The sequence below is a fragment of the Diorhabda carinulata genome, chromosome 9, assembly GCF_026250575.1.
Source record: "Diorhabda carinulata isolate Delta chromosome 9, icDioCari1.1, whole genome shotgun sequence".
NCBI classification, from domain to species: domain Eukaryota; kingdom Metazoa; phylum Arthropoda; class Insecta; order Coleoptera; family Chrysomelidae; genus Diorhabda; species Diorhabda carinulata.
In genome coordinates this window covers 23,034,588-23,051,164 of record NC_079468.1, presented here as the reverse complement: position 1 = coordinate 23,051,164, position 16,577 = coordinate 23,034,588, and the positions used below count along the sequence as shown (strand labels likewise).

At 34.2% G+C, this 16,577-nt stretch overlaps 1 protein-coding gene across 3 annotated transcripts in view; it reads right to left on the bottom strand.

The window, feature by feature from the left end:
- Positions 1–16,577, bottom strand: part of LOC130897737 (neuroligin-4, X-linked-like) — a 245,898-nt gene that overhangs the window by 77,904 nt on the left and 151,417 nt on the right. For 2 of the 3 annotated variants that reach the window (XM_057806607.1, XM_057806609.1), the window contains exons 2-4: positions 13,365–13,667; positions 9,189–9,467; positions 8,630–8,894 (exon numbers count right to left, since the gene is read on the bottom strand). In XM_057806607.1, coding sequence (XP_057662590.1) covers positions 8,630–8,894; positions 9,189–9,365 — 442 coding nt within the window. In that variant the 5' untranslated portion in view covers positions 9,366–9,467; positions 13,365–13,667. The remainder of the gene's footprint in view (positions 1–8,629; positions 8,895–9,188; positions 9,468–13,364; positions 13,668–16,577) is intronic. The other variant, XM_057806608.1, reaches the window with a different exon arrangement.

The following is a 16,577-nucleotide window of genomic DNA, read 5'->3' as shown; positions in this document are numbered from 1 at the left end:
AAAGTTCTTTGTTCTCAGAACAACTACGGAATTTTACAATCGAGAGAACGATTCCAATTTTGTAATGAATAGCATTTGAAAGTTGAACTTTCTATTTGAAGTTGAACTTTTTGAATCAGTTAATTATCTAGAACTTTACAAACTGAAGACAATTGTGAAACTGAAACCGTCTAATAAGCAGAAATGCATTTGTTAATAAATCGAATGATTGTTGAGCAAAAACATCGGTGACTGTGCGATACACTAGAAGAAAGAATACCGATCCATCGATGAACGTAAAGCTAAATTTGCCATATCAAATAACCAGGAGTTTACATATGAGGGAGGCTTCTACACCGGAGTATGTCACAACTAGAAAGTTACTCAAACTTAGAACGGCCTCTACTTTACCGATCACTAACCAGGAAGCCGATGATAAGGTATTGTTGAAACAAAAGATATGAAATGAAATAACGTCATCTAAATGACGGCCCTCTCGGAGACGGCACTTCTCTAAACGCGAACGCAGATTTGTAAAAACTCTCGTTAATAAATCTGGGGTGATTGTTACCATTTCCTGGCGGATATTTTCCTTTAACTGATTGATGTCACTCGGATTGCTCAAGTAGACTTTATGTTTGTGGTATCTCCATGAAAAAAACTCAAAAAGCGTCAAGTCAGGGCTACGTGGGGGCCACGGGATATCACATCTGTCTCACAGCAGCCATAAAGTCATTTGATGTCGCTCCGTTTTGCTGGAACCAAGTTCTCTATTAGCTATTCTTGATATCGCAAGTTCTGGAGTCAAATATTCCACTAGCATCGCAATGTAGCGGACGGTGTTAATAGTGATGTTTCGTTCTAGTGAATCTTCAAAGAAGAAAGGACCAACAATTCCTTTGCTTGAGATTGCTGTCCATACCGTTACTTTCTATGCAGTGGTTTCATTTTTGGTTTGTTTTCGGTGCAATAACGACAATTTTGTAGGTTTACGAACCCAAATGAGCTTCATCTGAGAAAAAGATGTTGTCAAAAGTGGAAAATCAACTAAGCATTTCTTCAGCAAATCCCAAGCTTGCTTGAAAGTCAATATGTTTCAATTTCTATGTTAACTGGAACTTATAAGGATGAAGTTTAAGATCCAACTTCAAAATACGCTGTAAACTTCGTCGCGACAAGTTTAAAGCCGCCGAGTAAACACATGCGGATTTTCTCGTACTGATTCCTTCAACGTATCAGTATTGTCTGTGGTTCTAGACGTTCTCGGATGACTTTTTGCTGGTGGTTTAAACGTGGAACTGGTTGCTTCGAAACGCTTAATCCATATTTTAATTAAATTTGCACTCGGAGCGTCAGTCGCCTCGTCAAAAAGCGCGACGCTTTACGCCGAAGTGACTCATGGCTACTAAAACTCCACGAGTGCAACTATCCAACTGCGCTCGCGCAAAAAGATGATGCTATATGCTTATAATTCTTTTAATTTTGATAGGTACTGAAAAAAATCCATCTTTTCAGCTTTCAAACTGAGAAAAAACGCACTAGTCACTAGAACTAGCGTTGATTGCAAAATTTTATTATATCAAATAGCTTTTGCTAACTAAAATGTAAGAGAATCAATAAAAATATTATTTTACTTTCCGGAATTCGGATATACACACGTATTTACAACCTTTTCCTTTGAAAATAAACAAATGTCGAGACTCGATCTCAATTTGGAGTGACTTCATTGATCCACCTGACAAATGATACACGTTTCTCAAAGGCGCGCAGCCACCTAGGACGACCGGTCACTAAATTACACGGCCGTCACCTTCTTTATTTATCTACTAGAATTTCGAGATGGCAAACATCTCGAGTGCCAGTCTTGGGCCTTTAATTGCACGGTTCTATTATCTAATCGGAATGCCTTCCGCATGCCGAACAGAAATATCGTTTCAACCAAGACGAGGAAAATCTAGAAAGTTTCTCTATTCAAAAAACAAAAATAAATCATAATTTCAGTACATCTAAGAGATTTGTAGTATCCTGGATCAATTTTTCTACCGTGAAAATCGATGGGAGTAAGACCAAGGCTCTAGGGTGGATATTTAACCAACTCAACCGCAATATTTCACGGTGTTCAGGTTTTTCTCGGATTTATTATAAAAGTCATATGAATTTCTGATTTATTTTGTAGAGCTCCTGAAATTATTGATTGGTTTTTGATATTTCTAAGTTTGGTAATAAACATGTCGAAAGTTTCAGGACTATTATCGATCAGTAAATTACCGCCAATTGCAATAGCAATTTCTAAAAGTTTTTCCTCGAGTTAATAAAAAAAAAACCGTTACAACTTTCTCGAGAATACTTTTATAAAAGTTCAGGTGGAGGAAAATATGAAAGTTGATCGAACGAGAGTTTGATGATTCATGAAAAATGCACATCTAATGATGTCATATATTTTTACTTGTTTGGAAAACGGATTCCGGATAATCTTCGTCATTTTCCATCCAAATACACTGGGAGACGTGGTTGAATTAGCTAAAGATTTCACAGGGCGACTAGGCTTTTTCAGATTTGGTACTCTGTATCTAAACACGACGGTTTGTATTAATCTGCTGTAAATTTTTGAAATTGTTCACTTGTCTTTGTTCTCACCATACTAAAAAGGCAGCAGCGCCGCGGGAAAGTGTAGGAAATTTAAGACAATTGTTCAAAAGATCAAATATCTTGAACTACCATAAAAAAACATTCGAAAACCTTAGACATAACAACTTTTGAATCGAGGAATCAATAGAAGGACCAGAAATTATTGTACAAGAATTCCAAACAATAGAAATGCAACTACGAGGTAGCAAGTATCAGCAAAATTCCTTAAACTGCTTGATATATACCAAAACTTTAGTCCTTTTGATTAGGACGATGTTGAACAGCATATATAATTCTTGATTAATTAATCTTCTGAAAAACCAGGCACCCAGAAATGCGAAGAATACGATAAATCTCATGAGTAATCTACTTAAGCTCTTTCTCAAAGTAAATCATAATTTACATGTGAATCAGATCGCGTTTAAAATGTTCTCAGTACAGGCCTTGATACAAAGATGCGGAGACATAAATTGCGATGTGTACGCATGTTTAATAGTCCATGGAAAGGCGTTCGATCGAATGTAGCTTCTGAAAGAAACGATAATTAACACTAAAGACCTGATAATAGTTGGAAATCTCTACTGAGAACATTCCACAAACCTTAGAATGGATATAGGCTAAACAACATTAGATATGCAGATAGTATCACCCATCATAATCAGCAATAACGACTAGATATTAGTGTCAAAAAGACAGAGAGTCATCTCTTTATCAATCAAGTTCTAATGGAAAGAACCAAACAATATAAATACCTTGGTTATAAACGAGGATTGGTCCAACAACCAAGAAAAACGGCACGCGTCGAAAAGCAAGTTTAGTCCTAGACCATGAACTAACCAGGAAGACGACAAACATCTTGGCTTGAGAACTAGTTCAATGGAAAATTCATTCTCATGGTGTTGACACAATAAAAATTGCCATAAAGATCGGATTTATCACGAATAGACACCACAAGAAGAAGGAGGAAGAAACTTTTTGTATTTTCTCATAAATAAATTGTTACAATCCGTTTTTTCATCAATTTAAAGTCTTTACATCCAATTTAGTAAAATTGGATCAGATTAAAAGAAAGTTGCGGGTTGAAAATGACCAATTTTATAGTATTAACGAATTTTTCTGTGTGATTGACAATTTCGAACGCCACTGTTTTATTCAATAAAAGAGTTCGACCGTGGAGTCCTGAAAATCTGATGGCAGGTTACACGGAATAAAAATAGAATGTTTCGATTCTCATAAAGTGAAATTTTTGCTTTAACGCACATCGTTCGTCATTTGTCACGAGTGCGGTGAACGAAAATAATAACGTAGGACTGACTCTCATCAATATAGCATTCTAACGATTTGGGACATTACTGCATCACTTTTAATTGAAAAAAATTCACCGGCATTCGTTGAACAAAAACAATGACGTAGTCTTTCTTCCTAATGGAAACTAAAAATAAAATGTTGATCAACGTATTGTCCCAGAGAATTTGTAATAATTACTACAATAGTTTGAAAGCTTACAGAAGTTTGACGCATGAATTTGGAAACCCTGTATGAAATAGGTCAATAACCTAATAGTAGATATGCACAACTTTTATCTCCAAACCAGGAATACTTAAGCAAATAGTACGAAGATTACAGACTCATTAACCTGCTGGGTCATACCTTAAAAATATTAATGAAAATCATATACCAAAGAGTTTACCATAAATGTGGAAGACTGATGAGTGGCTCATAATAATCGCCATGCAGTCCAAATTGCCATGACCAAAGAAAACTTGACTATTGACTAAGAGAAGGCATTCGACATGGATAAGAAGGACATTCGATGCATTGAATACTTATATTGAAACCAAACGGTACAATTACAAATAGTATAAGACAACCATGTTCAATTTATGTTCAAAGACAATTTTCTTGAGGTTTTGGTCCTTAGTAAGTAAATTCAAGTATTTGAGCATTGAGCACTGGACATACTACCTCGATTAAACCAGGACAGGCATTTCGAAAATTGCCTGTTCTGATTTTGACCTCAATCTACATCAAATGCTACTTGTTGTCGGTTATTGTCTACAGTATGTAATTTTGAACGTTCAAAAATGATGGAATTAATAAATAAGAGGCTTCTCAAATAAGGATAAATCGCAGAATGCTTAAAGACTTGTTAATAAACAACGAGATCTGTTTGTAATTATTGAAAAGACAAAAAATGACATACTTAGGGCACATAATTCGAAGTATCAATTTCTGTAACTGTTGATTGGGGGCAAAAAGGAAAACCAGAGAAGTTAGGGGGGAAAGGAAGTATCTTGGCTCCAAATGGACAGGCTTGCACGATCAAGAAATAGGGAAATGCAAATGATCTAGGGATTTGAGTGAAGAGAGGACAACTGGATCGATTACAGGGCTCTATATAATCAAATTATCGTTAAATAATGTTTTTATATGAATAAACACGTGTTCCTAATTATTTTCAGAATGTCTTGTGTTGTGCCATCGAAAAATTTAGTATCCATAATTAAATAATAGTCCTGCGATGGAGAATTTAAGGTAAATGCTGATCTATAACGAAAATTGTGAGTAAATATGTATAATCTGTCAACCGGTTTCCGTCGAGTTGATCTCTTCAGAATGGTGCAACAAGCAAACCGAACAGCAGAGCTTCGAATCGTATTAGAACTCTTTTTGTGTATTTTTCTCATAACTACGAAATTTCGTCCGTTCCGCTGAAGAATTCGTAATTATTAATTTATTGTAATAACGAATTTTAGGATGAAATGAGTTTATAGCCGCAAAATAAATATAAAAAACTGCATTTCCACAATTTAATTTAGATGGCCAGTACTCGTTCATGTTATTCCAAACAAGCCCTACAAAGACTAACGTAAAACGTAGAAATTTAATTAAAAGTACACACCTTCGTGCGCTTCAAGTGCAGTCAAACGTATTTTTCAACAGAGGCTATTTTCCCCGAATTTCACGGTATAAGAAAATATTTACACGAACCTCTAGAGAGTGAAAGTAGATAATGATACAAATTCCGAAGCTTTAACATTGAAGGAAATCGTACGAAGAAAAAATTTAAATATCGTCAAGTTATAATTTGAAAAACTTAATCAAAACATTAGAAAACTAAGTTAAAAGGATTCAGTAGTATCTATCCTACGATAATTTAGTGAGAAATCTATAGAATACAAAAAAACCAGCATTCCTATGCTTCAGTGACGTCCGAACAGCATTTAGGCTCGCATTAAACAAACATAACCTATACCAGTCGACATTAGACTGAGTCTCATATTATTTTAATGGATGAAATCATAAAAAAGTGAGGTTATAAAAAGCGATTATAGACGACACGATTCATGCTAATACTGAAGATGATCCTCAAACATTCAAAGAGTCCATTAGACGCAATTTGAAACTATAAGGTAAAATAATACAGCAGAAAATAAAATTCAAGTTTCTTGGAATTAACATAACCAGTTATGGAGACGTAGATGACGAGGAAAGAGTAGCCGGAGCAAATAAGGTCGCGGGATGTCTTCGGAATGTAGTATGGAGAAACAAATACCCAATACAAGAAACAAAGGAACGAATTTACAAAGAAAGAATCGGACCTTGATGACCTATACACCATAAACCATGTCAGAAACGACTCTTGGAGACAACAGAAATGAAAATACTCGGATGGATCTCGGGAGAAACACTATTAAAGAGATAAAGAAATGAGAACATCAGACATAAAAAATAACATCAATGAATAGGCTTGTAAAAATAGCAAGAGATAATGGAATGAAAACCTAGAGTCGGGAGGAGAGATATCGAAGAAAGAAAGAAAGAAGAATGAGAAGAAAAAGAAGAAGAAGAAGTCATAATAAAATAATTTTTAAACATCCTGAAATTCGAAGAACCAATATTTATAATAAATAAATTATTCTTTATTTAGTTATTTGTATGTTTGTTTCTTAGTTTTTTACAAGTTTTTATCTACAAATTGTGAACAGTTTTTTGAGAATGAAGCATTTCTCTCTCTTTCTCACTACATTTTGTCTTTCTTCAAGTTCTAATAGATAAAGTTCAAGTATTTGGAAGTGTGGAAATGAATGAATGATAACAAAAATGTAAAAATCGTACATGGTAAACAAAAAAATCAAGATTATTATATAATGTAATGAATGCTTATTACTTTTCTTTTGGTAATTGGACACGTTCAACATTTGTTTGTGAATGTAGCGTATCGAAAAATTGGAAATATTTACGATCGAACGCTGTTTATGACTTCTACTTCATCGAAATAACACGTCTATTAGCCACTATTGTTTCGAATTATGCCCCTTAGATTCCTGTCTAAACCCTTGTCAGAACCCTAAATAATTAGTTTGGCACTTTAAGCCGAAAACAATTTTACACCTCTTGACGTGTATTACATGAAATGGGTCAAAAATTACATTATCAAATGGAGAGGGTAGTGCTTTTCATGAGTTATTACCAACAACAAAATGAAGTACGGGCCTTCGTAAATCAGCAATAAAGGACTAAAAATTGATATATTGAGGAATAACCGAAGATATATGTAAACAGCCATTTGGTTACTTGGATAATTTCGTTGATTAGATTACCAGGAATTCAATTTCATCAAGTTACTATCGAACAAATGTTAAAATTGTGACGGGTAGACAGCCGCACGCCATCTGTTTAGCCTCACGCTATGTAGAAGGTGGTCCAACTATAAGGCAAGATGTTAATTGTGAGTCGCACCTTAACGTCAAGTTTTTTGACCAACTTAATTTGACTTTCCTTTGTTTCAGTGTCTGTTTTTTTTGTTGGTCAGCATAATAGACCAAATGTGTCCACAATCGGGAGAATTGTGCGCAAGTTTCGGCAAAACGGGTCTGTAGGAAATATGAAAACACTTGTGCATGCTCGCCCCGTTCGTTCTGCGGAAAACATTGCTGTTGTTCAACAATTAAACATTTTACGAACATCACTGATGCGAATTTTGAATAAAGATTTGATCTTACACGCCTAGGTTCAATTGATTCAAGAGCTGGAGCCTGCTGATCATTTCAACCGTCCTTATCGTCTAACACCTTCAGCTTGTTAACCAGCCTTTCATTTCTGCTTATCCAAAGCCATTTATTTCCAGTTTTTCACCCTACCAATGGGTGTTATAACCCAGGTCATAACATTCCATGAGGGACCAAAACACCATACAAGAAATGAACAGAAATAATATTAAATGGTATCAATGGGATCAAAAATAGCAGACGAAGCTCGGATAGGAGTGAAGGTGCTTAGAACCAACCATTCTGAAGATTTGGGCAGCATTTTTCAAGCAGACATTTATGCAATTGAGAAATGTGTTTAATCTAGAGAGGAGCTATCGCAAACAGGAGATCATCATTCTGTCTAGCAGCCATTGGAGCTCTAAGCTCTAGTATCATAAAATCCAAACTCGTTTGGGATTGAAAAATCAAACGAACTAGGCAAAAAAAAATAAAAAGCCGATAGGTTCGCTGAAGCAGGGGCAGACAAGCCCTTCATAGAACCTGAATCCTTCTGTGGTATCAGCTACAGATCGATAGGAAAAGCATTGGAGAAGAGGGAACAAAACCAATTATCGGGACAACCTAGAAGGGCTCAGACAGGCAAAAACTCTTCTGGTAAAGATCTGCAGAATGTATAAACTTAAGTAAGAATAATCTACGAATACTAACGGGGTACTGTCGCCTCAACAAACACCCGAAGTGTAGGTTTTGTTGTACAAAGGACTCTATTCAAATTAACTCGAATTGTGAAACATTAAGGAACTCCAGAGCACTACACCAGGAAGCGCATGAAATAGAAGACGAAGATCTCTGGCAATTAAAGCCATCTCACATTCTATACTTGTTAATAGGAGTGGGATTAATGGATCAGCTTTAAACACAGGTTTCTTCAGTATCGTAGCAAGAAATAGATTCTTTGGATCGCAGTTATATATACATATAAGATGCTTAATGAGAAATGATTATAGTTTATCGAGAAAAGTACTTACCACTACCAGGAACGTAAATATTAAGAAAAAGACAATCTTCTGACTGATTGACTAATAAAGGAACCAGTTTTTTGAGGTATTGATACCGTCCTTTAGGCATAAAATGTAAAGCGGCAGTGCGATTGCTTATATCTGGGTATTTTTGAGGACACGCCGCACCAAATGTATCTGCTAATCTGGTGCCTGGCCAAGTGAGGGGAGGTTGCGGTGGACGAAATCTGAACGGACCCACAGGTGGCGCGGCGTAGGGAACGCCACGGAAAACCTATAAAAAACATACAATTGTGAAAAACAACATTTTTTTCTTTACTTTCTTCATTGTTAGATTGTATTTGAAGTAGATAAGAAGCAGCATTACTGAAAAATCAATGGAGCTCGTTCAATAGCATCCTCCTTGAAGAAACTACTCCGCGGAGTTGCTATACATTGACTCTAGTCTTTTTAGTTGGCTATAGAAGAAGACCGATTGCTTATTTTTTTTCAAAAACTGTCTCTCGGAGATATTGATGGCCTGAATATTGTTTCTATAGAAAAAAAAATGTTTAGTTGAAGCACTTACTTCGACAGGTTCCAAATGTCTAGAACTCAATTCCAGAATAATGCCTCTAATAGCACCGGTCTGAATCTCGACTATTCTGGAACTGTAGCGAGGTCCGCAATAATTAGGTACTACCAACATTAAAACTATTGAATAAAATATGATGGATCTATGCCTAGCGAGGCATATGGGAAGCATGATCTGATGAGGTATGCTTGATGGTAGTGCATCACTTTGGTTCTAATTGACTTTTTAGAACATTTCAAGTCTAGTTGATGATTTGATGATCCAACCAACGAACTGAAACAAAAAAAAGGAATGTACGCTATTCGCCAATCAAAATGATAGAAAAAAACTCCATGTAAATTTTCTTGATCTTCTTAAAAACGTTCATTGAAGTCAATAAACATACCATTAACTTCAAATTATCCCCTACTACTATTTTGTAATTCCAAAAGGAAGCTAGCTAAAGAAAAACCTCATTTTATGTTCAATATAGTCTCCTTTTGAGTATAGAGTCGCTTTTTGCGATCTATTGTCTATTGGTTTTTCGCTTCGGGAGTTTTGGTTAGGTTAGGTTAGGTTTTCATTTCCACAATCTCCACGATTATACGATTGTTAACTAGAAATTAACAATCCAAAATGGCTGATATGTCAGTGGGAATCTTCGAACGCATGCGTGATAAGTTCTGACATCTGGTTGAAGTTGGCAGCATTGCAATCGACTGTAGGTATATCGCATCTTTGTTCACAAAAAACGAAAGCGATATATCAAAATAAAAAACGTATGTCGTTGATTATGTCGTTCAAGTTTGTCAATTAATGTGGAAAACATTTTCGACTGTACAATAATGAAACCTGTCACTTGTCATTGGTAAATATTTGAGAAATAATTAGAAAGTTTCACTCTGGCTCCCAATTCCCTGTGATTGATTACGCAATAATTTACTTACCAAAAAAAAAACGTATCTCTGGAAATACTAATATAAAAGCTCTAACGAATATCAAATTATGTGTGGAATTTCCATTCCGCACAAATTAAACAGGCGTTATTGAAATTGAAACAAATTTCCTCATATTTTTTTCAGTTTAAACCAATTTCTCATGAGCTTAACGTTATTAGGCATACAATCCAAATATTCCATAAATTTTTTATTAAATATGAGTATAACAAAAAATGTATATTTTCAAAATTATAGATTAGAATGGAATATAAAAGATTACCTTCAAATGCTGATATTTCACACAAAAATATATATTGCAGTTCTCCAGATAATCCTTAATTATTATAAATACAAATTTCAAAAATATATATACTACATCTCTCTTTTTGAATCTATCCACAGTCATTTTCACTTTTATAAGATTTGGTATGACTATGGCTTACAAGGGATCCCAAAATCTAGAGATCTCCCTTTTTTTGAGCATTCTTCGGGTTCAGGATTACATTTTCATCATTTTCAAATTCGTATAGTGAACGGAAGTTCAATTCAGATGTGACCTCTCCCATCCATTTCATTTTCGGCCTGCTTCTGATCTCTTCCTCTTCCATTTGTGATCTCTGGTTAATTCTGTTTGCATTTCTGCAAACAGCATGAATTCTTCTTGTCCATGAAGCCCCCCAAGTATTTTTTGGAGAATTTGTTTCCTCCACACATCTGGGTTAATACCCAGAACACATCAATACAATAAAGTCAGTTTAGTCATCGTTTTATTCAATTGTATTCGTGCTATTTTGGATATCCCTTTAGCTTTCAGAATATAATTTAGAAACCCAACTTTTGTTAACCGATTTTCTAAATATTTCTTCGGTATTCGTTATAAGTATTTTTAGATAGTTAATGGGATCAAATTATATTCATCGTTTTTCGTCTTGAAAGGTCTACTTCTCCTCTGGCTCTTGCGTTGCCGTTATATACGGGGTGTTTCGAAAAAAGGATGATCCTGTTTCTAAAAAAACATTTTTTACGATTTTGCTGCAACTACTGGCTTTATTCTATTGAAATTTTATACGAATATGTTTTGGAAGTTGTTACATCCAATGAATTTGTTTTTATGTCTGATTCTCATAGAGGGCGCTAGTTGACTACATTTTGATTAACAATATTAAATGTAATAACTAACAAGCTTTCAGAAATTTAATTATTATCGACTCAACGTCATAACTATTAATAAATGACAGTTTTCTATGGCAAACTCAAAGAAAATGCTATTACCAAAGTTAAATAATTATGGGTACTCAGCTATTGGGGGGCTTAGTATCAAACAAACAACAGTTTAAGTCCCAGAACAACACATGATCATCAAATTGTTATTTGTTTCATACTGAAGCCTCCAATAGCTCAGTGCCCATAATTATTCAACTTTGAAGAACAAAATCCTATACTGATTAGACCGAACTTTTGTGAACCGGAAGCTCTCATTCCCAATTTCTTAAAATTTATCGTTGGGGTCTTATTTACGCGACAAAAAAATTTCAACTCACATAATGCTTACTGATTAATAATAATAATTAATAACTTTATCAATGCTTCGTACCAGCATCGGTTATTACTTCATATTTTTAAATCAAAATATTCCGAAAACGGTACACATAATCGAGTTTCATCAAGAGTACATTTTTGGTGTAAAATTAAATAATCTTCAAGTTTACTCGAAAATTTCTTACATATATCTAATATTGAAAACGTTATATTCAATTTTACTTGGTGCGAACCATGTAACTAGCGCCCTCTATCAGAGTCGGACATAAAAACAAATTCATCGGATGTATCAGCTTCCAAAACATATTTTTTTAATCAAATTTACAATCTATTCAAAAAATACGGAGTAATAAGTAAATAATATGATTTCTGATGAGTCTACGTAGATTACTCTATGAGGTTTTCTAGCCAGCGTCTTTTCAATGTTCTCTGTTCCTTTGGATCAGTGTAAAGCTTGGATTTTGGTGGTTTTCGTTACGGTTTTAGTTTCTTTTCGCTGAAAAACTTCATTCATATTGAAATATCGATGTCTGTATGTAAATTTGGAGTATTAGCTATTATACGAAGTATTTTAGATTGAAAGGTTTGCAGTATCTTGGTGTTCGATGGTTTTCTGCAACCCCATAGCTCTATACCATACATCCATATTGGTGTTTGGATGATATTGTACATAATTAGCTTAATAAATCTAATATTAAAAACGTTTTGTTCGATATTACTTTTTACTAACCATGTAACTAGCGCCCTGTACGAGAGACAGACTTGAAAACAAATTCATTGGATGTATCAGCTATTAAAAAATATTAGTACAAAATTTCAATGCAATGTTGCCAGTAGTTGCGGCTAAATAGTAAAAAACGTGTTTTTTTTTAAACTGTATAGAGTGTTTTCATTATTTATCCTGTATGTACATTCCGGACGTTTGATGGGAAAACATATTTCGATAAAGGAAAATTGAAAGTAAACAGAAAAGAAATTCAACTGTTGATTTCCCCGAACCGCATACATATCGATCGATAAGTTTTTTCAACAATCATAAAAAAATAACCTAGTTGTGCATCCAATAGAAACTATTTAGTAACTAATTCTAACTGAAATTATATTTTCAGTTGCAGACTGTTGACGGTAACAAATTGAGTCAATAATCAAAGTTGAAAGAGAAAGTTTTGGGCAAATACGTTATACACATCATCCCAAACTGACAATTCCAGTAAATTGTGGTGACGCTATCAATTTTCTGCTCGCACGAAGTTCGTTTCATAAAACTTGAATCGACCCAAAATACCCCAGTTCGAAAGTCCGTGAAACAAAATTATATATAATATGTTAGTTCCGGTTCCGAACCTAAGTTTTACCTACTTTATTCCAAATATACAGTGAGGGATGATTGACATTGACAAAATGTAAACAAAGAACGCTAATTCCAGTAAATTAAGGGTTTAAACATTTTTTTTTAATAATCTGGTTTTACCATGTTAGAGGGCATGAAATTTCCCATAGTTTTGATGTCAAGTTTTTTTTTGTACGATCACAAATAACATAATATGCCAACTCCAAAAACAATTCGTTTTTTCATCCTTATTTTACCGGACTATAATCACAATATGAACACTCTGAAACCGAAAATTATTTTTCGTTCCACACAAATGTGATGATCTATTTCTATTTTTTATTTTTTCAAATACTCGTGTTTCACTTTAACAACTCAACTTACTTATCATGATAAATTCGTCACATGTCTCGACAAAAACTTATAATTGATCCACTCCGCTCGAAAATTGGTTTATTTATTCATCCCCTAACTCTGGTATCGTGACAACTATTAAGTTTTTCCTTCGAGGAACTGTATTTAACATATTTCAGTCCCAATGCGAACGATATCGGATAGTTTATACGTCCAGATTAGCGCTTCCAGTTTGTTTTCGATATAAAGTTCCGAGTTGCATCTTGTCCTGGAGGATAAAATAGAGTTTGAACGCTGATATAGCCTCAAGAGCTCCTTCGGTCTTGTCGGATTCTGAAACAAAGAGATTGGGGTTTTAGTACATTTTGTCTTAACCGAATTTAAGATATTCGTAACTTCAAATTTTTATTTTTCCAAGAAACTTTATACAATGAATAATAAACTATTTTCAAAAAATGAAAAAAAAAAAAGGTTTATTGTATATAGAAAATTAATATAAGAAGGTATCTACGTGTTAAAATTGTTGTTAAGAGGTTCAGACAATTTTTTTTGTAGTAGACGGTCAAGATGTAAACTTGCTAAACTATTTAATAGCTCATCCAACGTCTTCTATTCTTAGTGTCTTCCAGATATATTTACTGTTTGTATCCATGAGTCCAAATCACAATTTTTGATACTTTTTTAATCCTTATGCTAATGCCCAGGTATCAGTTTTTGCAATCGAACAATAGGTGGCGTTAATAAGCTGTAGCACGACTATATTTATGAACATTGACGTTTGTTATTAAGACAGTTTGTGCTTGACCGGAAAATACGCGTGAATAATAACGTTGAATGATTTGGATTAACCTCTAGATCAGGGATGGGGAAATTACGGTCCGCGGGCCATCTCCGGCCCGTAAAGCGTTGAAATCCGGCCCGCGACCAGCAAACAACAATTAAGTAAAATTTTCTTTTTATCAGAAATTAAATTGGCAGTAGAGGCAGTGTACACGTCGGGCATAAAACCCGTCGTCGTCGAACGCACCACCCATTTGAGGCAACTATTTTTGAACACCAGCAAATTGGAATGTCATAAGTCCTTATCTAGGTCGCAATACCCAAATATAGTTGCCCACGCCGAGAAAATAATGGCTATGTTTGGTACAAGCTATTTTCATTAGTATTTCAGAAAAATTATGGCAATACTTTTATTTTAGTAAATAATGTAATGCCTCAACTTGATCCGCTATATATTTCGTTAGCAAAAATTAGCACGCGAAGAGAAAAGTTTCCCTATTCCTGTTCTAGATGTAGAGATGATCTTTTCCATTAGATTCCATCATTTCCTTCCTGTATAACCGTTCTTTGGTTTTTAGGTTATTCGATATTTCTATATACACTTTTCTTTGTTTCTCTCCTTTTTGTTGGCTTCAGTTTCCCATATCAACTCAAATCTTCTGTCCTCCTTCTTTCTCAATATATGGGTGATTCCGTTCTAACTGTGATATTCAATGTCCTGTATTGTTTTTTTGTACTAGTCATTAATTAATAATCAATTAATAAAAATTTTGTGTTAATTGAATAATTCTTAAGATATTTAAACATTATTTTTATACAATATAACTTGCCACTTAAAGAAAACTTATACTACATCACTTGAATGTCAGTACCGTGTCATGTCCATTCCTAGAATTTACCGATAAATTATTAATTTTTTTTGTCGTAACAAATGATTTAAACTAATTACCTTATAAATTCTAATGTTTATGATCAAACTGAGGAAAATTGATGCACTTGTTGTTTAATATCTTAAGTTACCATGTCAGTACCGTGGATAAATGAGTCAGTACCGTGGAACTCAAAATCCGACATTTGTGTCTTGCTCGTGATACTTTGAAGTTGTAGTAAATTCCTCTTAGAGTTTTATTTTTACAGTAAAATAGATGAATAATATGCATAAAAAAGTTAGAAAAGTTAAATTTTAAAATCTTGAAATTTTGAATACAAAAAATCACAGTTAGAACGGAATCACCCATATATCCAAGCCATCTTAACCGATTTTTTGCTTTTCACTCTCTGTTAACCACCGCTTTTTTTCTTTTTCTCCCACTTTTATTCCGTACGTCAATATTTTCAGCTTTAATTAGTTTTTACAACACTCAGGATTCGCAACCATAGATCAGCATTGTCTGTAAGACTGATTCATATATTTTGTCATCTATTTTTGTCTTATTGGCTACTTCCATCTGTCTAATATTCCATTTTTTTTTTCACTTATAATATCACCGTTTGTAGTTTTACCACCAAGTCGGGAAATTTATTTCCATATGTTTCGCATTCACCAGATCTGATTCCTAGTGTCTTTTTGCTGTTTCCTAACCTCAAATTCATACTTGTTTTTGGAACATTACAAAATACTGTTCTTACCACAAGTCGTTATTGAATAACGATGATACAACTAGGTATTGAGATTAGAGTTAATATTTTTAAAAGGATAATTCATCGTATTTTTTGTAACTCTCGTATATCAAATTTTGTTTATCATGTTTATTACAATATTACGAAGGGATAAACCGTGGTTAGAATTTCTCGTCTGTTGGTGATGTTCACACTCTTTTAAATGTATTTTTTGCTTGAAAAACGAGTTTTTCAGACAGACAGACCGTGAATATAATGTTTTTGTTTGGTTTTTCGCAGTCGTCCTGAAACTTTCGTTAGATATATTTCATGCCTTTTTCACGTTCATATAAATAGAGACATTTTTTCTTCTCAAAGAACACAAATAAAAATAGAATTTTGAAAAAAATTTGTATCAGAAATATTTATTGGAATGAATAACGTACAAAATATTTTCAAATTTCCAAAACGATCCTCATGGAACGTAGCCTCTAAGTGCGACTAATGGATGTGGTTGTAGGGGGTGCACTGCTCTTTGTGGAGCCCTCAAGACAGACTTTCAGCCTGAGAAGGCACAAAAATCATGCTTTGTATGAGGAAGATGCCACCGAATTACTGCCAAATATTTCCTGGTCAAAAAACGAAGTTGCTCGGGCTCAAAAAGCTAATCCACATCTTCGAAAAGTGATAACTAGCCTAAAGGAAGACTGCTCTTAGAAGAGGAACTGTTATATCTCATCTGGGATAATGACAACGACCAAACTTTGAAAAAGTTGATCGTGGCGCCGATAGAAAATGACAAAAACCTTCAATAAGATAAATCAGAGTTTCTATTGGATAAGGTGACTAAAAACAGTTGGAAAA